General features: G+C 31.7%; 3 protein-coding genes across 15 annotated transcripts; 2 read left to right on the top strand and 1 right to left on the bottom strand.

The window, feature by feature from the left end:
- Nucleotides 1-984: 984 nt before the first annotated feature.
- Nucleotides 985-2,231, top strand: LOC113864899 (tetrapyrrole-binding protein, chloroplastic). The gene has a single exon (XM_027499121.1). The coding sequence runs from the start codon at nt 1,343-1,345 to the stop codon at nt 2,156-2,158; it is 816 nt and encodes a 271-aa protein (XP_027354922.1). The 5' UTR covers nt 985-1,342; the 3' UTR covers nt 2,159-2,231.
- A 937-nt stretch (nt 2,232-3,168) lies between these two features.
- Nucleotides 3,169-7,585, bottom strand: LOC113864898. 3 transcript variants are annotated; one of them, XR_003504933.1, is made up of 12 exons: nt 7,381-7,585; nt 6,989-7,064; nt 6,801-6,873; nt 6,652-6,703; nt 6,243-6,304; nt 4,995-5,058; nt 4,557-4,617; nt 4,373-4,459; nt 3,937-4,030; nt 3,530-3,632; nt 3,412-3,454; nt 3,169-3,303 (listed from the first exon to the last, which is right to left on the bottom strand). XR_003504933.1 is itself a non-coding variant. In XM_027499120.1 (11 exons), exons 1-10 carry the CDS (start codon nt 7,556-7,558, stop codon nt 3,540-3,542), a joined length of 837 nt encoding a protein of 278 aa, XP_027354921.1. In that variant the 5' UTR covers nt 7,559-7,585; the 3' UTR covers nt 3,169-3,454; nt 3,530-3,539. The 3 variants fall into 3 exon arrangements, 1 of the variants encoding a protein (XP_027354921.1); XR_003504932.1 differs by having other exon boundaries at nt 3,258-3,276; nt 3,361-3,454; XM_027499120.1 differs by having other exon boundaries at nt 3,169-3,454; nt 4,557-4,614.
- Nucleotides 7,586-13,806: 6,221 nt separating this feature from the next.
- LOC113865798 lies at nt 13,807-23,946 on the top strand. Of its 11 annotated transcripts, none has more exons than XM_027500555.1 (21): nt 14,113-14,221; nt 14,564-14,636; nt 14,911-15,058; nt 15,739-15,813; nt 16,058-16,173; nt 16,852-16,966; nt 17,316-17,444; nt 17,770-17,817; nt 18,038-18,225; nt 18,315-18,511; nt 18,613-18,905; nt 18,975-19,124; nt 19,215-19,532; nt 19,788-19,937; nt 20,403-20,478; nt 21,029-21,156; nt 21,298-21,492; nt 22,168-22,308; nt 22,390-22,518; nt 22,752-22,958; nt 23,465-23,946. In XM_027500555.1, the coding sequence occupies exons 3-21, from the start codon at nt 14,924-14,926 to the stop codon at nt 23,624-23,626; spliced, it is 2,952 nt and encodes a 983-aa protein (XP_027356356.1). In that variant the 5' UTR covers nt 14,113-14,221; nt 14,564-14,636; nt 14,911-14,923; the 3' UTR covers nt 23,627-23,946. The 11 variants fall into 11 exon arrangements, 9 of the variants coding, with proteins under 9 accessions (XP_027356352.1, XP_027356356.1, XP_027356353.1 ...); XM_027500552.1 differs by having other exon boundaries at nt 14,858-15,058; XR_003505011.1 differs by lacking the exon at nt 14,564-14,636 and having other exon boundaries at nt 13,807-14,221; nt 14,902-15,058; nt 22,390-22,456; nt 23,465-23,944.
- Nucleotides 23,947-25,630: the final 1,684 nt, after the last annotated feature.

The following is a 25,630-nucleotide window of genomic DNA, read 5'->3' as shown; positions in this document are numbered from 1 at the left end:
TTTCATTCACCTTCTCCTCTTTTCTTTTCTTTTCTTTTCTTTTCTTTCTTTTTAAATCGCAATTCACACTACTCGTACCAGTGTTGATCGATTAAATACAAGTGTGAATGGCTAACGTAATTGTCCCGCCCATATAAGGAAATTTTTTTTGGGCTTACAATCAACGCTCAAGCCCAATATGTAAACGTGGGCATTAACATGGGCCCAGTTTGTCATATCCAGCAAGTAAATGGGCCATTGTAATCGTGGACCCAAATAAAATGGGTTCAAAAAGGGTGTTGTGTGCGTGTCAAAGCAAAAAACAATACAATAGTTTTGACCCCCAAAAAAAACCATTAGTGACCAAGCGTGGATTAGAGTCCCTACTTTAGGAAAATATCCCAATTACACGCCAAAACATTGTGTTAACCTTCCACTTACTGACTTTTATGCTAGAAAAGCTAATATTTTATAGCAAAAGATCATGAAAGTGTGAAAAAATTATATTAATAAACCAATTATGGGTGGCAGAAAAAAGGTGCGCTCATAAAAACATGTTAATGCCATTACTTTGTTTGCTTCAGAGTAAAGTTATTACTTAAAGGTTACAAAGCAAGACACCCAAATACAAAGAACTACAAACATTTTTTTGGTTCGGAAATCGAAATATTTAAATCATACATCAATATCGTATAGCACGTATATGAAAATTGCAAAACAACAAGACGAGACGACGGCATTGTGGCGCATAAAATCAAATGAGAAAAAAATGATGCTGTGTGGTGTGTTCGAAAAGAGCCAAAAGCCAAGAAGAAAGAAGGGGAAAAATCGTTGTGTATATTTTTCTTCACATGTTATATATTGATTTACCCCACCCCTGTAATCAACCTTTCATTTGGCTTATTAGCAAACTCAAATCAGAAAAAAAAAAAAAAAAGGGAAATTTGGAGAGAAGTGCACAGCTTATAATGGCACATTATTTTAGTTTCTAAGAAAAGAAAATAAAGGAGTCCATTTCATGTGGCAAAGAAATTAATTATGCTGAGTGAGGGAGAGAGAGAGAGAGAAAGAGATAGGTGGGGGCAGAAGGGGTGTGATCTAGCCTCACCCAAATTGAGCCAATCACAAACTCACATTATATTACTTTTGATGAGCTCTTCATAGTCCCTCCCCACATATTCCTTATCTCCTCCTACCAAGCAAACATTCAAGTAACGTCCTCCCACCCAGACACCCTCCCCCCAATATCAAAGAAATTCATCAAAATCACATCACATTCATCCTCTTATCCATCAAAGTCCTTCACTCTTCTTCTACCCTTTCTTTCTCCTCATTTCTATGTCCTAAACTCAACTAAACTAAAATGGCCACAAATTCTCTCCATTATTCCATTCACCACCACAACCATTCTCTCATCAAACGCCACCACCCATTAGACACCCCTCCCCCTACAACACTCTTCCTCAAACCCACCACCCCCAACACCAACATCATCCTTTCACACTCTTCTTACAATTCAAACCTCATCACCTTCTCTCTCTCCCAAACAACCTCTTCCACCACCCCAACATCCACCACCTCCCAAGCCATCTCCTTTGACCTTCTCCACCAACTCCTCTCAGCCAAAAACTTCCAACAAGCCGATGAAGAGACTCGCCGCCTCCTCATCGTCCTCGCCGGCGACCCTGCTCAGAAACGCGGCTATGTCTTCTTCTCCGAGGTGCAGTTCATCTCACAAACCCATCTCAAAACAATTGACAAACTTTGGAGACAACACAGTGACAACAAGTTTGGCTACAGCGTGCAAAAGAAAATATTCAACAAAGTTAATGGAGACTTCACCAAGTTCTTCATCAAAGTTGGTTGGATGAAGAAACTTGACACTGAAGTGGAGCAATACAACTACAGGTCCTTTCCCACTGAGTTTGTGTGGGAACTCAATGATGACACCCCAGAGGGTCATTTGCCTTTGACAAATGCTCTTAGAGGAACACAGTTGCTCAATAACATTCTTAACAACCCAGCTTTTGATGACATTGAAGAACAAGATGATGGTGAAGTAGTTGACAATGACAACAATGGAGCAATCACAGCCACAGGATTAAAGGATAATAATAATAGTAGCTCGTCTTCAAAGTCATTGCCTCAGAGGGTCTTCAAACCAGACTATAGTTTCTGAGTGCACACAGAATGTAATTTTATTTCGGTTTTAAATTTTACGTATAAATAAATATATAACGGTTATTATTTTATAATCAACCGATGCAACCGGTTGCCTGATTCTGTTTTTTCATTTTTTAAGTTTTTATTTTTTTGGCTGGAGCTTATTTAAATTTTAACAGAAGGTTCATTTGTTGGTAGTTATAACTCTTGTGGTGTTAACAGTTCCACTTGAAATTCAATAGGACAATAATTACAAACGTTGCTAGTTGCTACAGTTACTTTGGAGTTTTCCTCAAGAATAATGGTTGCACACAACTTCAAGCGTACACATCAGGGGTGTTTTATGTCGGAGGAAAAATGAAATGTAACCATTTATAACAAGATGATGAAAATTATAAATGAAAATTAATGGGTAGGGGGATAATACCATTATTTTATAAATAGAGTATAGCTTTACTAATTGAAACTCAATAACTTGTTCGAAAGAAACAGAGTGAGGGGGAAACTTGTTAGGAAATTTCCAAGTTTATAAGAGAAAGTCCAAACTGAAAAAAGAAAAATTAAGAAGAATATTCTCCCTTATACGTTTTTCTTTCTCACCAAATTGGAGTGATAAAGAATAGCTTATTTTTATTTAAATAGTCGCACTTACTGTTTTGCTCCATAAGTTTAGTCACTTAAAAAAGAATAATGATAACAGCTTATATTAAAATTAATACTTACAAACATTTTGCCTCGTCGTTTCTTCCCATTCAAACTGAGGAAAGTAACCTCTTCTTTTAAGCCTATTCTTTTCCATTCAATCTCTATCACATTCTCTCCAAAACTTCCAAATACAGTCTAAAGTAGAGAACTCTCCAAATTTTGAAAGGAATGGTAATGAACTAAACTTAACAACATAAGGGCAAATGGATGAAAAATACAATTTCCAAGCGTTGATGATTTACACGAGTTGCCTCCTTCTACTGGGATAGAGTTCTCTCCAAATTTTGAAAGGAATGGTAATGAACTAAACAACATAAGGGCAAATGGATGAAAAATACAATTTCCAAGCGTTGAGGATTTACACGAGTTGCCTCCTTCGACTGTGATATCAAATCAACAGTTACCTCCTTTGACACCAATCCAAGAAAACTAGCCACCCAACTCAGCATATGTCAGCTATAATTGTAACAAAAATGTAAAGTTCATATCATGACACGTAAGTTAGATACTTTCCTCGAGAAATTAGCCACCAAACTCAGCATTATAAAAGAGAACGCGCCATACTTGACTTTAGTTCTGAAGAAAGCTCCGTCTTTTCTATAGCAAACTAATAAAGAAAGCTATTTTAGTATTTGACATAATGTAGACAAAATTCAACAATGTCAACGAGGTCAAGACTTACCAGGCTAACACTACGCACAGGGGCACAGTCTCCTTGTGTGCTGATGTGAACCATCACAAGAAAGTACAGATTCTGATTCAGTGTATAAACATGATCCTGGACTCTGAAAGGAACACAAACCAAATATTAACTATAATTGTCCTAAAAAATTTTCCCTTGATATAAGTTTCATCAGTTTTGATGAAGTTCAAACTGAATATTTCAGCCAGTCATTAACATTCCGGTCTTTTCATTGACTTGGTTCTGTTTCAGGAAAACAAGATTTGTACAAAATTAAAGGGTCAAGATCCTCTGAATTCCACAAATGAACAATCCAAAGAAAGACCATTAAGTTTAGGCACATGGTCTGATGACTGTATAATTTAAGCAGATGTTTGAGTTTTTTCTTAAATCATAACAACCATTACCAGATGCTTGGGGGCATCATAAACAACTTCAGCAGGTTGATCTGCTCCAACACTTGCCAAGCAAGATCCCTTGCAGCTCATATATTTCTGAATACTGCCAGTGAAATCAAGAGTCAAGACCAATTGAGAAGATCATAAAAAAGAAAGAAACAATTATCAGCAGCATGCATGCATGACATTCCTTCTTCACTCAATATTGCTTTTTGTGCCAAGACATTATCCATGGAATGTATGATTGCAACAATCATCAACAAAGTGGGAAAGAAAAAGAGGTAGTCCAGAAAACTGTAAACATGTCATACATAGATGAAAACCATGGATGTTAATCAATTTAATAATCTCATGCAGAGTGTGGATAAAGAACACAAAGTAAAGAGTACCATTTAAATATATGTATTGGCAAGAATTTAGAACTCAAATCCAACACATCACTTACACGTCACAATGATTAAGCACGACAAGTTTATTTGGTACACATGATTGTCCTCGTAATTTGCAAACTGTATTACATGATTCACCTTGCCTGTCAAACAAGTGATAAGAGTTTCAACTACTGTGCTACAGCAAGAAACTGCAAATGTTAGCCTCAACGAAAAGAAGCAATCTGAGTGATAATTCACCTCCCAACAACAACATTGATGCCATTCAGTCTTGCTTCTGCGAGCGTACTATTTTTCCCTACTTCAATACATGAAAAAAAAAAAAAAAACAGATTTCATCCAAATAAGGATAAATAGAACAAAATTGGAAAGTATTGGTAACAAAAGACCCAAACTACAACCCTTCATAACAAAGCATGATTTAACATCTAAATGTCCTTCAGAGTACAAAGAACAATGTCATTTGAACGGGTTGTAGCCTGCTATTGCCTATCAAAGACTAGTTAACTAATGTTGTTTCACCCCTTTTGTTAGGATTTTTACTAGGCTATATGCAATGTGCATCACTAACTGATAAGGTTTTATAAACTGCACCTTGGTAGGTCAAAAAAGGATATGGAACTTAGCAGTTAGCACAATTGCTAGGCATTAACTAATATAATTCCTCTGCAGACTTACTAGAAGAATTTGATGGCAAAGAAAAGCAGTGGTGGAAGTCACTAATATAAGCATTTTCATGGACCTGAAACATTAGACACCCAGATAGTAACATCAGCAACTCATTGCAAACACGTTTTTCAAGTTCTTGAGTTAACTCCTAGACCCTAACACATTTACAATCTATGGATACAAAAACAAGTTAACTCATGCAAACTCTTTTTGTCATACAGGAGTTTAAGCACACCCTGACAAAATTAGTAAACTCTCAGTTCAACTGATAAGTTTACAAGTTTGCGTTTATGCATAGCTTTGGCCTCAATGCACAGCTTTAGTTGATTTTGTTGGAAACTTGAGTTTCCTTTGTTTACAATATGTATTGGGTTTATGAACCTAATAATAATATTTTGTTTTGTTTCTTCAAAGTACAAAATAATGTATCTGTGGAGCCAAGTATGGTATTACAGCATTGAGTCATGGTTTTAGTTTATTTCTTTTATTTACTTTGTTTTGAAGTTGGAATTTTCAATATTAATTACGGATAAAGTAACTAATTATATTCAGTTATTAAGATTATTTTTGGGTTAATAAAAATAATTTCTTTAAACAATATTTTTGAGTATGTAAACACTTCTTACAAGTCTACAATTCAAGTTTCCTAGGGCTCCATGAGTTTACCTAAACTCCCAAAACTGACAACGTTAACTATAATTTGTAAATATAAAGATATTAGATACCAAGATATCTATATTTCCCTTTCTTCAACCCATGTCACAAGGTCAGCAAAAGAGTCAGTCCATGGTGGTCTTTTGTTCTTCACACAATACAACTAAAAGTTAAAAAGCATGAGAGCTCCTATTACTCTTGCATGTGTCTGGAATAGTAACTATGGAACTCCATTTTAGCATGTCTAAAGATAAAAAATTTATTCAAGGTAATCCCATGCATAACAAACTAAAAGAGAATAGGGTCCCCTTTGTAATTGTCAGACAAAAACAAACAAAAAACTATTCCAAGTATTGTTATGCTTACTGTGAGATAAAAGTGAACGGAAACACAATCAATTGCATCGCAAATGACTAGAAGTAGACGAATATGCAAAGATTCTAAATCAAGTCTGACAAAAAATCAGTTTCCATGAAAAGGGAATATTAATAGAATAAGCAACCATGTTAATGAGATCAAACGTATAACCATATAATTAGATTTCTAAAATAAAGTTAGAACTTCAAATAGAACAAAATAGCAGGAAAGCAAGAGTTTACTCACCACACTCTCAGAACTATGACGACATCTCCCAGCACAGTAGTCAAAAACACTTGCATAAGTCCCTGCCAAAAATCAAAAGATGTGCATCAGAACAGATAAATTAAATTCTGGATTTATTAACATTACTTGAACATGCATAGTAGATTTTTGGTCACTTAAGAACCAGTCAGCAGACAGAAAACCCAGCCAAAATTGGGAGAGGAAAGAGAAAAACGAAAATCCCATTGTTTATGCTGATTAAAGCCTTCCTTTTTACATGCAGCAATACTCATCAGAAACACATCGCACATTAAGGCAAACATTTTTGAAGTGAGAATGTCAGATGTCTAGGCTAGTCAATCCAAGGCTCTAAACACAAGTTTAGATTACAACCAAACAAAACAGAAATATAATCAGATAGAAACATTACTTGCAGTAGCAGGTTTGGCAACCTTCATCTTCAACACTTGTTCCTTACTCGTCTGTTAAATTAATTTAAGCCAATGAACACCAAAGCCTCACTTTGGATAATGCCCCAGAAAGGGGAAAAGGAGAAGAAAAGAAGGAAATAGCATGTACCAGTACAGGATTGAGGCAGCAGGAAACACAATATTCATAAGAATTGCAACACTGTGAAAGAAGATTGCACCCACTGCAATTTGCAACAGAAGTCACAGCATAAGATGGAAATAGCATAATTGCTATTAGTTTTGTTCCCTTCAAAGGCAAAGCAATCGAGGAAGGAAACAGTTAGGAAACAAACTCACTGACAAGAGAATTTTTCCCCAGTTCGAGGGCAGCATCTAGAGCGTGAATTAACAGACAGGGCACTACATACATAACCTATAAATCAATGCAAATTATTACCAATCAATAACACAACACAACACTGATAGTAAAGAAGGTTATGGAATAATTATATAATTTAATTTAAATGCACTCATAATGTAGCATCAAATCATATATTGTCATATCAGCAAGAATCATTTATTTTTAAAATAATATCTACTGGTTAACAGGATAAAAATATTTAGATGATACTAAACCAAAATTACACTCATAATTATGTTACATTAATAATGTGGTTGTGTCTGTGGTGTATAATAATAATAAAAAAAAATAAAAAAAAACAAAAAGGGCTGTTATGTTAGGGAGTTACCATTGTCATCTGAGAGAAAGTATATTCCTTGAACGGTGGTTTTGCAGAAAGGAAAGGTTTGAAAGCCAATATCCTTCCTGATAGCAATGATTGTGGATGGAAATTGAAGAATAAATAGAAGAAGCAACAATATGGTTATCCAAATCGTGGTCGTAGATGAAGATGCAAACACTCCCATCTTCAAATCATGTGATATGCTTCAATTCAATTCCTACCTTCGACCTCAACCAATAACAATAGTAGTGTTCGTTGATTGTTGTTTCTAGTGGACCCCATACATGCCCGGCCCAACATTTTCTACCTCACTTTTTTGGGTCTCTCTCAATGGGCCCAACTGATTGCCTCAGCCCATAACAACTTTCGAAATCCACAGGCCCCGATTGTGAAAATGAGCACGGGCTAACAAATGTTGTCCGAAAATATTTTCAATATATTTTTTAATATTAGTTAAAATTTATTAAATATATATATATAAAATTATTATTGATTAAAATTTATTAAAATAAATAAATATATAAAAAATAAATATTAATTTTACAAAAAGTATAACTTATATCATTTTTATTTTTAATAAATATAATAAAAATTTTATTAAAAAACATGTTAAAAAATATATCATTAATATTACACAATAAAGTTTGTATTCGTAAAAAATTTCATTTAAATTGAATTTTCTTTGTTTAAAATAATTTTTAAAAGAAAAGGAATAGTTTGAATATTTTTATAGATTATTTTATTATTAACACTAAAATAATTTTGTTTTTTAATTATACTTTTTTTTTAAAAATGTCATAAATAATTTAGACGAAAGAAGTTAAAGATTCTGTTGTTAACAGTATCCAATATTACTTGTGTTAATAAAAAAGGTTATTTAAATTGATTTTTTTATTTAAGATAATTTCAAAAATAAGGGAATGATTTTGAGAATTCTTTAAATTGTTGTAGATTATTTTATTATTAGCACTAAAATAAATTTGTTTTTAAACTGTATTTTCCTTTTAACAGAAATATTATAAATGATTTTAATGAAAAAAAAAAGTTAAAGAATGTGTTACTGGTATTTGTTAACGTTGTTTGCGTTCATAAAAAAAGTGATTTAAATTATTTTTTATGTAATATATATATATATATATATATATATATATATGGAATGTTCTGAAAAAAATTTCAATTTTTTTAGATTACTTATTATTAACACTAAAATAACATTTTTTTACTGTGATTTTTTTACAATACAAATGTTATAAATGATTTTGACGAAAGAAGTGATAAATAACTTCATTAACTTGATGGTCAAAATGGATATGAGTTGTAAGACAGGTTTAACTAAAAAATATTTTAAAACTTTGAAGATATTTAATATTCTGTGAATTTTATTAAAATTGATATTTCTTCCTCACGTTTTCGGTCTGTCTCAATGGGCCCAACTGATTGCTTCAGTCCATAGCAAATAATAAAAATTATATTTTAAAAAAATGTTAAAAAGTATATATTTAACATTACTTATTTTTTATTGTATTCATCAAGAAAGTTATTTAAATTGAATTTTCTTTGTTTAAGATAATTTTTAAAAGAATGGAATGGTTTGAAAAATTTACAAATTTTTGTAGATTATTCTATTTTTAACACTAAAATAACATTGTTTTTTAATTGTGATTTTTTTCAACAAAAATGTTATAAGTGGTTTTGACGAAAGAAGTGCTAGATAACTTCATTGGTTGGATGATCCCAATGGATATGAGTTGTTGTAAGACAGGTTTAACTAACCCTTTTTTTTTTTTTTTACTTTGAAAATATTAAAAATTGTTGAATCTTATCAGAATTGAGATTAAGAACATGTTTGGTAAAACTACCGGATAAGTTAATCAAATTTGAAATTTTGTTTAATTAAATTAAAAGTGTTTAGTAAAACTAGTTGATAAATGTAAAATGAAAATTATAAATATTATAACTGAGTATGCCAAAAATTAAAATCTAATAAACATATATTTTCAAAATTTTATAATTTTTATATTCTAATTTACTTAAAATTATTTGTCATTCTTAAATAAAGATAGTCTTTTTTTTACTTATAAATATTTATTATAAAAAATTAATAACTTTTTGAAATTCTTATAAAATCATTAACAAATTTTTTATTTCTTAAATACTAAATAGTGTGACATTTGTTTTTTTTTATAATTTACTACATATTTTTTTCCTTTCTAACGTGACAGAGGTAACATTTAATAAATCAAATGGACAGAAAAATAATTACCTAAAAATAATTAGAACAAAATTGATAAAATCACTTTCAATTAAATCTAACATTCTTAGTAGATGCCTATTTCAATAACTTTACTAAATAATGTTGTTTTTATTAAACAAGTTTTTCAACTAGAAAATTAAAGCTCCAATCGATATTCACTTGAGTCGAATGAATATATTTTTATAAATAAAAATCAATAACACAATTAATCAAACAAGTGAATTATTAAGTTTTTGAAATATGAATAAATAAAACATTTAATATTAATACAAAAATAATAAATATTACTAAAAAGCCACAATAAAAATGTTGTTAATGATTTGTCTAATAAGTAATTATAGTATCTAAAAAAATATGGACAATTAAAGTTAGAGTTTTTAACATAAATAAATGAATTTAAAGGCTAATATTACACAAATGTCGTTTTATGAATTTGTTTATATATATGTTTTGATGATTACATTTTAACAAGAATCGATTTTAATTGATTATTTTATAAATTTTTGTATGAAATTTCAATAAAAGTCTATTTGAATCGACTTTTTAACATTTTAAAATTTGTGTCTATAAAAAAGTCGATTTAAATCGATTTTTTTTCACATTTTCATTTATGGTAACATAAAAGTCGATTGTAATCAACTTTTGTTTATATTTTTCATGTCTTTTACAAAGAAGTCGACTTTAATCGAGTTTCACATATGTGATTTCCTGGACTGAAGTAGATTTTAATTATATTTTTACTTAAAATAGAAGTTGATTTTAATATATTTTTGACTTACACAAAAGTTGACTTCAATAAATTTCTGTTGATTAGAATCCCAACAATTTTGCTCATTCAATATAAATGGACATATACAACTCTTGACTTTACATGACTATTTTTGAAAAATTTTCAAATTGAGTATGAAATTTGTAATGAGATTACATAGGGTTACATTCATGTCCTTAAACATTATAATGGTGAGATTGTAAATACAATGGAGGGAGAGACATTTTGTAGTGACAATTAAGCTTAGTTGGTTATCCGTCCACCGATTACTTTGCTACAATTGGAAAGCTAAATATTGGAGAAGTATGAGGGAAACAAGACACAAGTTTCAAAAATATTTTATAGCATGTCAGTTGATATTGGGCCAAATGGTATTTTATATAAAAGGTGGCGACTTCGGAAAGATGAATACATTGATCACATGTTTAGTTATTTTAACCGTTTGCTAAAGTTAGTTATTTGTCGAATTATAATGTGATCATTTTAGCTCTAGAGGTTCAGCTCTAGCATCACCTTCTCCATCAAATCTAACCCCATTAGTTGAGATGTCCTGTCATGACGTGTATAATTCATATGATGATGTACGTTTTCCAAGTTTTGAACGTCTTGTTAGATAAATTGAAAAGTCACGATCGCAAAATGCACAGAAAATAACACAAGGTAGTTTGGTTAGAGATTTTGATTTTATTGTGGAGCAACAAGACGATGAAAATGATGAAGAGGAGGAAGACCTTGATCATGAAGAAGGTGAAGAATTTTTTGATGTGCAGGACTTTGGTGAACATTTGATCTTGCAATCTCATTCCAAATCTCAATCGAGACAACATCCTAGTCACTACTCAATGGTTGATTTAAATGCAATGCATTATAATGTGGGTGAGTCTAGTTCAAGTTTGAGCATAAAGGGAGAGAATGATTTGGCACTTGGCCAAATATTTCACACTAAGGATGAAGTGACATTTGGTGTTAAACATTACAACATTCAAAGAGGGGTTCAGTATAAAGTTTATGAGTATGACAAAATTAAATTTCATTGCAAGTGTGTGAAGTTTGGCATTGATTGTAATTGGAGTATACGTGTCACGTTTTGCCAAAAAATTGCAGCTTTGGAAAGTGCAAAAGTTGACAGGACCGCATACATGTATTTTTCCAGAGTCTATGAATCAGCATACTCAGATGGATTATCATATTATTTGTGCCCACATTTACCCCATGATTCAAGTAAATCCGACAATCTTTATTAAATATCTACAACATTAGTGGAATTACAGCTGAAGTTCAAGACAATATATAAAAAGGTTTGGGTGGCTTGCAATCTTATATGCCAGGTACTATTTTTAAAATGCAAAGTGGACTATATTAAAGTTCAAGAAAAAAGATGCAAAGTGATTGGTAATGAATGCAGCATATGCAAAGATTGAGTATAATTTTCTATACTGGGTTGGGTGATGTGGAACCCACAATGTGTGCATGGGCTAACAACACATCGCACAAAAAGTGGGCTCAATATGCTGATTTGGTCAGATGATTGTAATTTATCTAAGTGTATGAATGCTGTCATGAAAAGCTCTCGCAATCTCCCAAGTACAGCCATAGTTAAGTCAACTTATTATTGCCTTATTGAGTTGTTTGTACAAAAAGGCATAGAGGCAACAATGCAACTTGCAAGTTGCAAAAACTTTTCATAGGCCCTATTAAATCCAATTTAGAAGCACAAACAACACTTTGTTAACATGAGTAGCTCTCGAGTGACTTGCGATGTCTTAAAATACTTGGCATTTGAACGAGACAACATAAGAAGTTGTGGTCAAAGGACATTCAGAGTACATTTAACAGAGCGATAATGTGATTGTGGATAATTTCAAAAATTGCATTATATATGTCGTCATGCACTCGCTGCGTGATATGATGCTCAACGAGATTGGACCTCTTTTGTTCATGAGGTTTACACCATGAAGTTTGTATTCAATATGTATACAACACAATTCTTTTCAATTCCAAATGAAGACATGTGACCGCAATACACTGGGCCAACTATACGGCCAAATCCTGCACTTAAGCGAACTCTTGAGGGTTATCCAGTTATTACGATGATTCGCAATAAAATGGACGAGACTGATCTGAGACAGAGAAAACAGTGTGGATTGTGTAGAGTTATCAGTCACACCAGATAGACATACCTACATGCTCTATCCTCTAGCCAACATAATTAATTTAGTGTTATGTACTAAGAGTAATATTGTTAAGTTTAATTTGTTTTAGTGTATTTGTTATTTATCGTTTATCGTCTGGTTATGTTATGTACTAAGACTAATATTTTTAAGTTTATGTCACTATTATCTCTATTAAAATTTGATGTTGTGTACTATCTTTCAACACATTTAACTATGTAATGCTAAAGTATATAAATTTAAATTGTTACACCACGAGACAGCATATAATTAAAAGCTAAAATCTGTACATATTTATTATATATAAGGCTTTTAATTATATATTGCATGGTGGTGTAAGAATTTTAATTTTATGTCTTTTGAAATATTATTTTTATATTAATATCATATAATAGTTTATAAAATTGTTATAAAAAATATTAATAAATTTAATTAAAATTATTTTTCTTTAATTTAGGTAAGAGATTGAAAGAAATTGTATTAATTATGTATACATTGATTATAATACAAATTCTAAAAATATATGAGTCATTGTTTTTTTTTTTGAATTGAAGTCAATTATAATTGACTTTTTTTATAACTGAAGTCGATTATAATTAATTTTTTCGTTGAGATACTAAAAATAATTTAAATTGACTTATGTATTAGAATTGAAGTTAATTTAATTAATTTTTGTGTAATTTAAATTAAGATATTTTTGCAAAAATTTTTATTTTAGTTCATATACGTAATATGTGATTCATATACATAATATGTGATTATTTTTATTTTATTTATGTAAAAAACCCTTAAAGTTAAGAATGTATTTATATTCTTTTATTCAATTAAACAAAGCAAAATATTCAAATTATAATTATACTAATCTTTCAACTTAATTAATGAATAATGATACAATTTGTTTAGTATCTTTTAAATTTGCATGAATTATTTTATCTTTCAAGAATTCAACAAATAAATTATTTTCTGTAAATGATAATTAAAGTATATCAACAATGTTGAATGCTATTTTTTGAAAAAAGTCTCTACCTTTATTTCTACCACTATTTCAAAGATAATAATTAACAAAAGCAAATCATGTAGCATAAATATTCTTTTTATCACATCTAAATATATAAAATTCACAAACTTTTACAAAGGCTAGCAAAGTTAACATCACAGGCACAGGGAAAACGCGGCTTATGGGCTGTAATGTAACAATCAGTCAAAAAAGAGAAAAGAAAGGAAAACTCTCCTTTTTCATAATCCAATGGAATTTTGGACCGTTGGAACTTTTCGGTGGTGTAATTATTATAATCAATAACACTGTAACAAATAAAGACATGCGAGAATGATAATAGTAAAGATTTTCAAGTTTAATTAAATGATTAGTTTATGTAAAATTTATACGCTTTATACTTAATTTTTGTAAAATATTTTATTAAAATATAAACACTTAATTAAGTTAATTTCTTATATATACAAATTTTTCCGTAGATTCATTATTATTCGTAAAAAATGTTTGGCGAAACCTTATATATAAACATTTATTCATTAAATTGTTGTTTATGAAACTAAATTCACGACGTTGAATGATTTGCGCGTAAACGATCATGAAGCGCAACAGAGTCATCGTGCAGTCAACTTCCCAACAACACTAAGGGAGACGTTAGCGTGGTATTTTTCGTTTTAAGAATCTGTTTTTTTTTTTTTTTTTTAATTAGCGATTTCGTTTCACGGTTTAATTTAGCTTAACAGTAGTAGTTAAGAACGTGTGTTATTGCTTGAATGAAGACGTTGTTTTCGAACGACATTAATGTCCAACAGAAAACAACGCACGGTGTCGGGGGAGTGTTGAACCCTCTGACCCCATTGCTATTATGCTTGAGATTTTTTAATTTGTTTTACTTTGATTTTTGCCTCGTTTTAATTTCTTTGAATTTGATCCTGAATCTGAGAGAGTCACGTGGGGCAAATTTCCAAGCCTTAATTTGAGTAATTTCTGAAATTTTGTGCTAGAGTTTAATCCAGATCGCGATTGGAGGCTCTTGATTTTGTAACGAAGTAGAAAAATTGTTTGTTTCGATTTTGGGTAAGTCAATGTAGATTAGTTTCCACTCCTGTTTGGTTTTAAAATCCTGAAGTTGTGAATTTCTTTATTCTTTTGCCTAAATTCAGTAAACCCTTTTGAGCTCAGCATGTGATTGGTTTTAATTTTAGTCTTGTTTGTAAGCTGTAGCCATTACTAGTAAGAATGATGGATTTTGGATAAATAAATGTGAATTTAAGTTGTTGTTACTGGAATGTGAATAGTAGAGGCAGTTCTCAAAGTGAATTGATTGATTGGTTGTGAGGAGATTCTTCAGGGTTCAGAGCAAAATGGGGGTTATGTCCAGGCGGGTTGTGCCCGTCTGTGGCAACCTCTGTTGCATTTGTCCTGCTCTGCGGGCAAGCTCGAGACAACCAGTGAAACGTTACAAGAAGTTGCTAGCTGATATTTTCCCACGAAATCAGGTGATGTTTTCAGTTCATGTTAAGCTATTTCATTTCAGATATCAGCTTTGCTTGTTAGTTGTTACATTACATATGCCGTGAGTAAATGACTTACTATGGTTAGTTCCACTTTTTTTCCCCTTGCATTGCAGTACATTGATGAGTTGTTAACTGTTAAACTCTTCTTGGTTGCTTCAAACATTTATTGTGAAAACAAATAAGTATTCAACAGATATATATGTTTGACAAATCATCAAGGTACTGCTATCCAGGAAAAAAACATAGGTACCAAAGCAAAAGTTTTATGTTGATTAGCAATTATTTGGGAATATATCATGGGATGGTTTTTAAGTCTTTTGGAGGCTGGTACTTTATTGTTTAAAACATGCTTTTCTGCTATCAATGACTTCATTATGTTTTATGATTTTCCTAGAAAAACCCTATTAGCAATGATATCCCAGGTTTACCATCGCCACTCTTAGTGACTAGTCTATTATCTTCTGAATAAAAAGTTTTAGTTTTCTGAAGAATAGGGGTATGCTGGATTCTTCATGATAAAATTTATTTTTTATTCTAGTAACTAGTGAATATTATCAGAATTTAACAAATACTCTGATTGCTTTGGGGCCTTTCTCAGCCCTTTTTCTTCCCCCTGCTCTTTCCATAATCTAATATGCATGATAATTACTGTGTTTTTGCAGGAGGCTGAACCTAATGATAGAAAAATTGGAAAGCTATGTGACTACGCTTCCAAGAACCCACTGAGAATTCCCAAGGTAATATTATTCTTGCAAGTCTATTATTTTCTTTATTGCTTCTGGTTCACTTGTGTCATGGAATCAAGACAAATTATGACATGATGGAAAGAATTTGATAATGATGATTCTCTTAAGTAACAATTTGATTTTGATTAATATGATCGTATGGAGAAACTTTTTATAGTCTGAAGTTATCCTTGTTGTAGGAGAAAATCTCATTGGCTTTCATCCAAGTTTTTTTTGGTTATTTTACATTTTGCAGATTACTGACAACTTGGAGCAAATATGTTACAAGGATTTGCGTCATGAGACCTTTGGTTCAGTGAAAGTTGTCTTGTGCATATACAGGAAATTCTTATCGTCATGTAAGGAGCAGATGTAAGTTTAATGACAGAAATGTAGTTAATCACCATTCTGACAATTTCAGTAGTCCTAGTTTGCCAGAAGAAAATTTTCATAAAATTTTATATTAAAAATTTCCTGGTCATTGCTTTTGTACACGGTATATGGTCCTGATGCATATAGTTCAATGAGAAACCTATTTCTTTTAGGCAAATGCTAACCAATGCTCTTAGAACACTGTTTATCAAAAGAAAAATAGGTTTTTCTATTCGACAAAGAAAGTATTGTTATTAATAGCATTTAATTAGAGTATATTTAATTTTCTTTAAGTGGTGCCCTTAGGGAAACTAGTTAGCACAACCTCTCTTTTAACTTTTACATCCATCTTAAGTCACTGAATACATCTAGAAATGAATGTGTTAACTACACATTTTCCCTTTTATGTTATTATTTACAATTACTTGTGCATGCAGTGAGTTGAGTATTCTAAAAGTTGAGTTAAAATACATTTTAAGGTGTGTGAAAAAGAAAATGGTGTCATATATGATGTCATCTAAAACTTTTTTCACATAATATTGATGATTTTATAAGACAGTGTCAATAGTTTTTATTACACAATATAGTTGTAGTTCCTTTGATTTCTGTTGTTTGATTGCCACTTTCTTTTATTTCAAATATGTGATGATATTCAAATGATAATTCCCAATTTTGCAGGCCGCTTTTTGCTGGTAGTTTGTTAGAGATCATTCGAACTCTTCTAGAACAAACCAGAACAGATGAAATCAGGATCTTAGGCTGCAATACTCTTTTTGATTTTATAGATTGCCAGGTAGTTGGATATTCAACTTTCTGACTTGTAGATTTAACATCACTGTTGGATGTTGACTTCTGTGAATGTTGCATAGTTATAGAGATCTGCCACCCCTTTGAAGAAATTTCTTTGATTTAAATTTAACTTTCTGGTCTCTTGGGAGAAGTTGATGATGGTGGTAAAAATGGATCCGCTCCGGACCTCAAAAATCATAGTTTCCCATGTGGGGGTGGCTTGTTGGTGATAACTGCTTTTACACTCTAGCTACTTGTTATATATTGCATTTGCAGATTATGTGTAATTTTTCTCCACACTTTTTTGAATGGCACAAGTTTTTCTGATCCTGACTTTTTAAAGTTAAAAATAGACAGATGGTACATATATGTTCAACTTAGAGGGTTTTATTCCTAAACTATGTCAATTGGCTCAAGAAGTGGGAGAAGATGAACGAGTTCTGCGGCTACGTTCAGCTGGACTACAAGCTCTATCCTTTATGGTACTGTTCCTTGCTCTGGTTCATTGGTTACCTCGTTTGGAAAGTGCCTATACATTCCTGTAATTCAGCATAATTAGGATTAGAAGATGAGGATAAGTGTATGGTACTTAGCAGTTTTAGTGATCACTAATCATGTTAAATGGTAATTTTGCTTCAAAAGTCTAGAAGCTTTGATTTTGTAAATGATTGTAAGAGTCACATGGAAAATAATTTGAACTGGTTATCTTATTCCTACCACACTATCCTTTTGTCTATTGCCTTTAAGGTCACTTGTACCTTCTCTTGTTGATACCTTTTACTTTATCCTCCTGTTTTCTGTGACTAGGTGCGTTTCATGGGTGAGCACTCACATCTTTCCATGGATTTGGATGAAGTGAGTACTATTTCCATACTTTTACTCTTTTAGTTATTGATCAGTGTAAGAGAAAGGGATGCATTTATCATTGAAGTTGACTTGTTATGTTTTTACTTATTTATTTTTCCAGATCTTGACCCCAAACTTGGGTATTTAATTGAGAGCTTAGCTTCCACTTGCAGTCAATCTAATTATTTTCTTTCTTGTTTCTTGTTTGGGTGGCTGGGCTTTAAAATAGATTGTATCAGTGACTTTGGAGAATTATGTGAGTCTCCAGTCTAACTCCAAACCTTCCATGGAAGATAAACTGTCCCTGGACCTGTTAGTACAGGGATTTCCCAAAGTAGAGGACCCTTTACCAGATATCACTAAGAAGGATCCTTTGTTGCTTAAAGTTGTGACTGGATCTGAGATGGACTCTATGTTGTATGTCTTACCTTGCTCTTCTCCCCACTCTTTATTACAAAACCAACAGTCATGATCTCAAAGCCCTTACGTATTTGTCACCTTTACAGGGATACTGCTAAAGATCCTACATATTGGTCAAAGGTTTGCTTGCATAATATGGTCAAATTGGCAAGGGAAGCTACAACTCTACGGCGTGTCCTTGAGCCGTTTTTTCATTATTTTGATACTGAAAACCAATGGTGTCCGGAAAAAGGAGTAGCTGGTCGTGTTTTGATGTACTTACAATCTCTTTTAGCAGAATCAGGTAGCCTGCAATATTCAGTGACATGATTCTCCCCCCCCCCCGCCCCAAAAAAGAAGTTTTCTCCTACTTCAGTGTATTGATTCTCTCTTTTTTACAACCAGGAGATAACTCGCATCTTCTGTTGTCCATTTTGGTCAAGCACTTGGATCATAAGAATGTTGTCAAACAGCCTATCCTTCAGATTAATATTATTAACACTACAACAAAACTTGCACAAAGTGTGAAGCAGCAGGCTTCAGTTGCAATTCTTGGTGCAATATCTGACCTCATTAAACATTTAAGGAGGTGCCTGCAAAATTCAGCTGAAGCTTCCAGCATTGGAAATGATGGGTATAAGTTGAATACTGAACTTCAATATGCCTTGGAACTGTGTATGTTACATCTTTCCAACAAGGTATGCATAACATTTTGTTTGTCTTTCAAACTTTACACTGCTTCTGCTATAACGCTTTGAGAATAACAGGTTGGGGATGTAGGACCCATTCTTGATTTGATGGCTGTGTTGTTAGAGAGTATCTCAACTACAACCATCATTGCAAGAACAACAATCTCTGCTGTTTATCAAACTGCAAAATTAATCACATCCATCCCGAACATATCATATCACAAGAAGGCAAGTCTTCTTACTTTGATTGGAAATGGGCTTTGCTATATGTCTGATAGTAAGACTGTATAAACTTTATGGTAATTTTTGTCCTTTCAGGCTTTTCCTGATGCTTTGTTTCATCAATTGCTCTTGGCGATGGCTCATCCTGACCATGAAACACGAGTTGGGGCTCATAGTATCTTCTCTATAGTGCTTATGCCATCTCTGTTTTCTCCCCGGTTGGACCAGAAAACAAAGATGGTTCAGAAGGTACCCAGTGAAAGCTTCTCCATTCAACATGAGGGCTTTTTAGGAGCAGAACATATCAATGGAAAACCTGTGGAGGGAAAGGCAGCAGTTGGTAACAATGAGAAATATGCAGTTCATCCATATCATGGTTACAGCTTTTTTGGTGTTCTAACTGATGGAAAAGACGTAAAAAGTTTTTATTCATCACTTTCTAGTTTATAATATTCATTTTGCTTGTTATTAATTGTACCAGTAGATACATAGCTGAAGTGCTTTTTCATCTTGGTTTATATTTTGTGTGAATTTTGATAATATTCCAGTTATATTACTAGTATAGGAAGTGATTTGGTTAGTTTGGGTTTTCTTTTGTTCTGGCAGTGGGGACCTTACATTCTTTTTGCTGTAATTGCTAATCAAATATTGCATGCCTTAATTTTTCAGGAGCTAAGTTCTTTTCGGTTAAGCAGTCACCAAGTGAGTCTCTTGCTTTCTTCAATCTGGGTTCAGGCAACATCTATGGACAGCGGCCCTGCAAATTTTGAGGCAATGGCTCACACTTACAGCATTGCTTTATTGTTCACCCGATCTAAGGTGAGTTGGTGAAATTCAAATGCCATGAGTTTTAAGATTTATAATCAGTAAAGACAATAAAATATTTTTTTTTGTTAATTTTCTATAGTTAATAATTATTTTTAAGTAAAACAGTTTACATTTTTAATTCCCATTCTAATTTTGCTGGGGTTGCGTGTACGATTATCTCTGAATCTTATGTTCCTATAAAGCAGCTTAGTTCCTGTTCTTAGGAGTGCAATTTGGATTCTTTAATGGTGTTACTTCCAACATATTATGTCTGCATTATGGGACATTAAATTTTACCTGGGTTGAGAACAACTGTAAATGTATATTTCAATGTGGTGTGAAATTGTCACCAGCATTTAGTGAATTAGTGTATGACCAGCATTTTTACTGTTTTAATCTTTCCAGAAATAAAAAAACACCATGTTTTCATCATTTCTTTTATTTATCCTGATAGCTGGTGTAAATTGCTTTCCACAGACATCCAGTTACATGGCTTTAGTAAGATGTTTCCAACTAGCATTCTCCCTCATGAGCCTCGCTTTGGACCAAGAAGGTAAGTTGAACATATAAATGATTTTTCATCTTATCATCGTGACGTGGGGCCTTCTATGACCAATTCTTTTCTATGTCAACGTGATTTGGAACTATTATCACTCACCCATTTAAGGTTAAATTTTTTGAGTAAGCCTTGAAACACTGCTATCTGATTTTGTAGAGCCTAGGAACATCTTAGGTGCCTCTTTATATTACTTAGCCATTGCAAATTCTTGTACACAATGCATTACTGTAGATTATTTGGTTTTCCACAATAAGCAATGATGTAGAATGTGTTTTTAGTGTTATCACGTCTCCACAATTCAGACCGGCTTAGACAAGCCTTTTGGAAAAATTTTGTTGACTTTGTTCTATTTTAGAAATTAGAAAAGGGACACAAGTCTCATACTTGATTCAGAGAATTTCTTGACTTGGCATTCTAAAATTTTATATTTGTGTTTATCTATGCATGCAGAAAAATTTATATTATCGATGAAACTTAGTTTAGATAAATCTTTTTTTCTGTTGCAAATTTTCTGACATGTTCATTCTCTACATGCCTGTTAAAGGAGGTTTACAACCATCTCGCAGGAGGTCTCTTTTTACCTTGGCATCATACATGCTAATATTCTCTGCCAGGGCAGGCAATTTCCCCGAGCTAATTCCAAAAGTCAAAGCATCCCTGACAGTGACAACTGTTAGTTTTTTCCCCCAAACCTCTTATCTTGATCCCCGTTACATGTCCTTGTTGTTCAGCTTGCTTTTCAAAATAGAATTTTATTATCTGTTTGTCTTTTAAATAGTAATTAGGTAAATTAATTAGTGTTATAATCCACAGGTAGATCCATTTCTTGAGTTGGTCGATGATGTCAGGCTGCAGGCTGTTCAAATAGAATCAGAGAACATAATTTATGGATCTCAGGAAGATGATGTTTCTGCTATGAAGTCACTTTCAGCAGTAAACTTGGATGACAACCAGTTGAAAGAAACTGTAATATCATTCTTCTTGACTAAATTTTCAAAATTATCGGAGGTAATAAGAATTACTTCCTCTTTTCCTGATATTCAAGATGAGGAGATTGCCAGGGCTAGATAGGAGTACTATGAAATAGGCACTACTGTTTTTCAGTTTTTTCATTGGTTAAGTGCATCAACAAGTAAAAAATCACATTGAAATTGCCTTAATTTTATGCTCAAGCTCCACTGAGTATAAGATGGTTGAATTACTTCTTTGGAATTGATGTTGATATCACCCTACTTTTGGTTCAAGGATAGAATAACAACTAACTTTCTGATTCTTATCAGAAATTATGAAGGTGACACTGCTTTACCAGAGTCTTAACAGTAAGGGAACACAATAATTTATCCCAGATTTAAAAAGCTTATGCAATGGGTATACTCAGGTTGACAAAGAATACTGTGATATTCTGTTTAGAAAGAACTGAATTGAAACCACTAATTGGTTGCGTTTGGTTCAAGTTTCTACATTTTAATTTGTACCCTGTACATGTCTTAGTGGCACATCCACATGCATTTGTTCTAGAAACTATCTACTACACAAATCTTTTTCTTATGTAGAAAAGATACTTGCAAATATTATATTGTGTGCAGAATGTTACAAAAGATAAAGTTGTGGTGGAGTTGCTTGCAAATGAATATGTGAGTTGTGGGCAAGTGTAAATAACGTGACTTTTTCCATGTTAACCAGGATGAGTTGTCAAGCATAAAGAATCAACTCGTACAAGGGTTTTCCCCTGATGATGCATATCCATTGGGACCTCCATTGTTTTTGGAGACACCACGGCCATGTTCTCCACTTGCTCAAATTGAGTTCCCAGATTTTGACGAGGTAAAATTCCTCCAAATTGCATTTGCATTTAAGTGGCTCTGCAAAAACTGTGTTACAAGTTTTGTGATGGGTTGTTTCCAGATTGTGGCTCCAGTGGCTTTGGTGGATGAAGAGACCAGGCCTGAACCAAGTGGAAGTCAGTCAGATCGTAAATCATCACTATCTATCAATTGCCCAGACATTCTAAGTGTTTATCAACTCTTAGAATCGGTAAAATGCGATATGTTTTTCTGTTAAATTTTTAACTGATTGGCTATATGATTGTTTTTTAAATCAATTTTGTATACTTCTGCTGGAGAGTGGAGAGTATGTTTCTTCTTCTGTTAAAGATCTGCATTCATATTTAGTTCAGGCTGATTAGTTATGTGATTGTATTCATAAATCAATTTTGTATGTTTCTGACCGTTTCTTATTTAGTTCTGATTAGATTCTTGCATGGATAGGTTTTGGAAACCGCACGGCAAGTGGCAAGTTTCCCTATTTCCTCAACTCCTGTACCTTATGACCAAATGAAGAACCAGTGCGAGGCACTTGTTACTGGGAAACAGCAGAAGATGTCAGTTCTTCAGAGTTTCAAGTACCAGCAGGATACTAGGGCAATAGTTCTTTCAAGTGAAAATGAAATGAAAGTTTCCCCACTACCAATTAAGGTTAGTATTTCTTTACCAGAAAGTTTAATTTTCCAGCAAAAGAAAAATATATGGGGAAAGAATCATTTTTTCTTCACGAAAAAAATATATAGTGAAAGAATCATTTTTCATAGTATAATGTAGAAAACTTCTGCCTGTATACCATTACCAGAGTAGCCTATCCACTGCATCATGATTCAAAGCCAATGATAGAACTTTTTTTTTATTAATAATCTTCCATAGATGATATTCTTAAATGTCTCGGTATCTTTTGAATATTAATAACCGGTTTTATTATTAAAAAGAAATTCACTCGCTAGCTTAAATGATGTATTTGAAGAGCTATACAGAATTACAGATATATTGCAGGCATAGAGTTCATTTAATTGTTTATTGTTACAATTAAAGTGGAGCCCATTTTGTCACACCTTTACAATCAGATCTAAACTCCTGATCAGGCATAAAGTTATGTTGCTTGTTAATATTTTAAAAGGATTGCTATTTATTGATTCTGTGCCATTGTGTAGACACTCGAGTATTCAGAAGATGATCTGAAGTTAGTGAGTCAGGAGCAATTTCAAGCGCAGTATCAAGTTCGCCTCTGTTCATATGACTTTGGACTTCAACATTCTTTGAAACTACCACCTTCTAGCCCCTATGATAAATTCTTAAAAGCTGCTGGATGCTAATGGCACTAGATTGCTATATAGACGTGTAACTATTTATATAGAGATGAATCCTCACCACTGACCTCCCCTCCTTTTGTTTTGTTAGTTCTCTGTTCGCCTTGTTTTTTACTCGTTGTGTAGTGGTAAACTGGTTGTTTCTTTAGGTGCTTTTCACACCCTACATGCCCAGAGTGAGTAAAACGTGCAGCACAATACCACAGTTTAATTCTTTCTTTTCTTTGTGTTGGGGCAGGACCATGTTTTTTTTAACAAATGTATGATTCTATGGCAATTTTTTCATAATAATTGTCAATATTTTAAGGGATTTATTTTGCTTGGTCAACACTGGTTTCACCCTGTTATCCGTTCACTGCATGATGCATTGATTGATTATCAAATGCTAGAAGCTCCTCATGAGGAACGATATTATAACAAAACTATGTAATTTTTTGTCCTACTTTTTAAAAGGGCAGTAAACTGATCCTTCTAAATAAGCAAATTTGGGGGAAGTTATTTTGCTTTCATGCTAATATATTTGAACAAAGTGTAAAGTTTAAGCCTATCTCTTGATTCAATTAATGCACCGTAGAAATAAGTTTATGTTTTTTATAAGAGAAGTTAATGGTGAGCTCTTATTTGCCATTTGTTAAAATTACTGATGGTTTGTTCGTATGGTTTTATTTTTATTTTTAATTATTTATCTGTCATGAAAATAGTAATGTGAGATTATATGATTATATTTATTTTTAAGTAAATTACTATGACTTTAAATCCAAACTAGTTATTAATTTATGGGGTAGTAATTGTTTCATGAGATAATTTAAAATGTAAATAACATGTATCATTAAAGTAAATGATTTTAGTGCTTTCATTAGAAGTAAGAAAAGAAATTGGTTTAGAGAAATTTTTGAATTCATTAGTATTTTTGATAATATCCATGCTAAACTTGTAATCATGATTTAGGATTTAAAAATAACTTGAAATCTAAATATTAGACATTTTTTATGTTATTTTAACATGAGAAAATTACTAAGAAAAGTCTAACAAATTAACATTAGACACATTCTCGTAACACATATTTAAATTTTTTACCTGAAATTCTAATAAATTGTGGTTTCAAATATTGAGTCTTCCTTTTTATAAATTTGAAATTGTTTCTTCAGACAAATACTAAAAAGTTTTGTATTAAAATTGAAATTTTTTTTTGCTTTCATTTACCAAAAAAATATAAATTATATACATCTATAAACATATTTTTTTAATATCATTGTACATATAGACATCATGATTTTTTAAAGTTTAATTGACAATTTGATAAAGAGTAAAAATAAAATAAAAAACAAAGAATCTTTATATTCAAAAATCTATTCTATTATAACTCTAACATAATCTTATTCTCTTCATTCGTAATGTGAGACTATTTAAAAAGTTTATAAAAAACTTATAAAAATAATTCACTTTTCTCAGGTTTTAACTTATTTTAATAATTTTTGATATAATTTATTGAAATATTTTTAATTAATTCTAAAATATTGTGATCAAATTACTGTCATAAAAATTTATTAAATAAATGTTAAATTAAACCTTTGTTTAAACGTATTAATAATCTTATAAATGTTATTTTTTTAACAATGTTATATAGTTATTTATGCAAATAAAAAGACTAAAATAAGATTTTTAAACTTGTTAATTTGATAAATAAAAAAATAAAAATTATTGATTTGGACAATCTAAAATCAAATAAGAAAAATCCTAGTAGAAAAATTATCGAACTATTAAAAAAAATGGTAAAATTGGTGAAAATTAGTGAAATCAATGTGTCTGAAACTGATTTCAATAAGTTTTTATACAAATAATTTTCAGTTTTACTTATTTTTATTTAATTTAAAATGTTTTAATATAGATAAAAATATATATAAAATTACAAGTAGATAATTATTATCTGACAGTTTTTTGTCTTATAAAAATTATAATTTAGCCTTTTATGTTAATTTTAAAAATTTATTGATTTTATTGTTTAACTAT

Source organism: Abrus precatorius, unplaced genomic scaffold (genome assembly GCF_003935025.1).
Source record: "Abrus precatorius isolate BTA unplaced genomic scaffold, Abrus_2018 Scaffold4, whole genome shotgun sequence".
Classification (NCBI taxonomy): domain Eukaryota; kingdom Viridiplantae; phylum Streptophyta; class Magnoliopsida; order Fabales; family Fabaceae; genus Abrus; species Abrus precatorius.
This window is presented reverse-complemented; position numbering and strand designations above follow the sequence as displayed.

Bases quoted from the DNA above. Each gene is read 5' to 3' on its own strand.
- LOC113864899 (XM_027499121.1), top strand. From the start codon at position 1,343: ATGGCCACAAATTCTCTCCATTATTCCATTCACCACCACAACCATTCT.
- LOC113864898 (XM_027499120.1), bottom strand. From the start codon at position 7,558: ATGGGAGTGTTTGCATCTTCATCTACGACCACGATTTGGATAACCATA. The intron at 4,615-4,994 runs GTAAGTCTGCAG...GTATTGAAGTAG, and splicing joins TTTGCCATCAAATTCTTCTA to GGAAAAATAGTACGCTCGCA. The intron at 4,031-4,372 runs GTAAGTGATGTG...TTTCACTGGCAG, and splicing joins GTGCTTAATCATTGTGACGT to TATTCAGAAATATATGAGCT.
- LOC113865798 (XM_027500551.1), top strand. From the start codon at position 14,924: ATGGGGGTTATGTCCAGGCGGGTTGTGCCCGTCTGTGGCAACCTCTGT. The intron at 19,938-20,402 runs GTGAGTTGGTGA...TGCTTTCCACAG, and splicing joins TATTGTTCACCCGATCTAAG to ACATCCAGTTACATGGCTTT. The intron at 20,479-21,028 runs GTAAGTTGAACA...TGCCTGTTAAAG, and splicing joins CCTCGCTTTGGACCAAGAAG to GAGGTTTACAACCATCTCGC.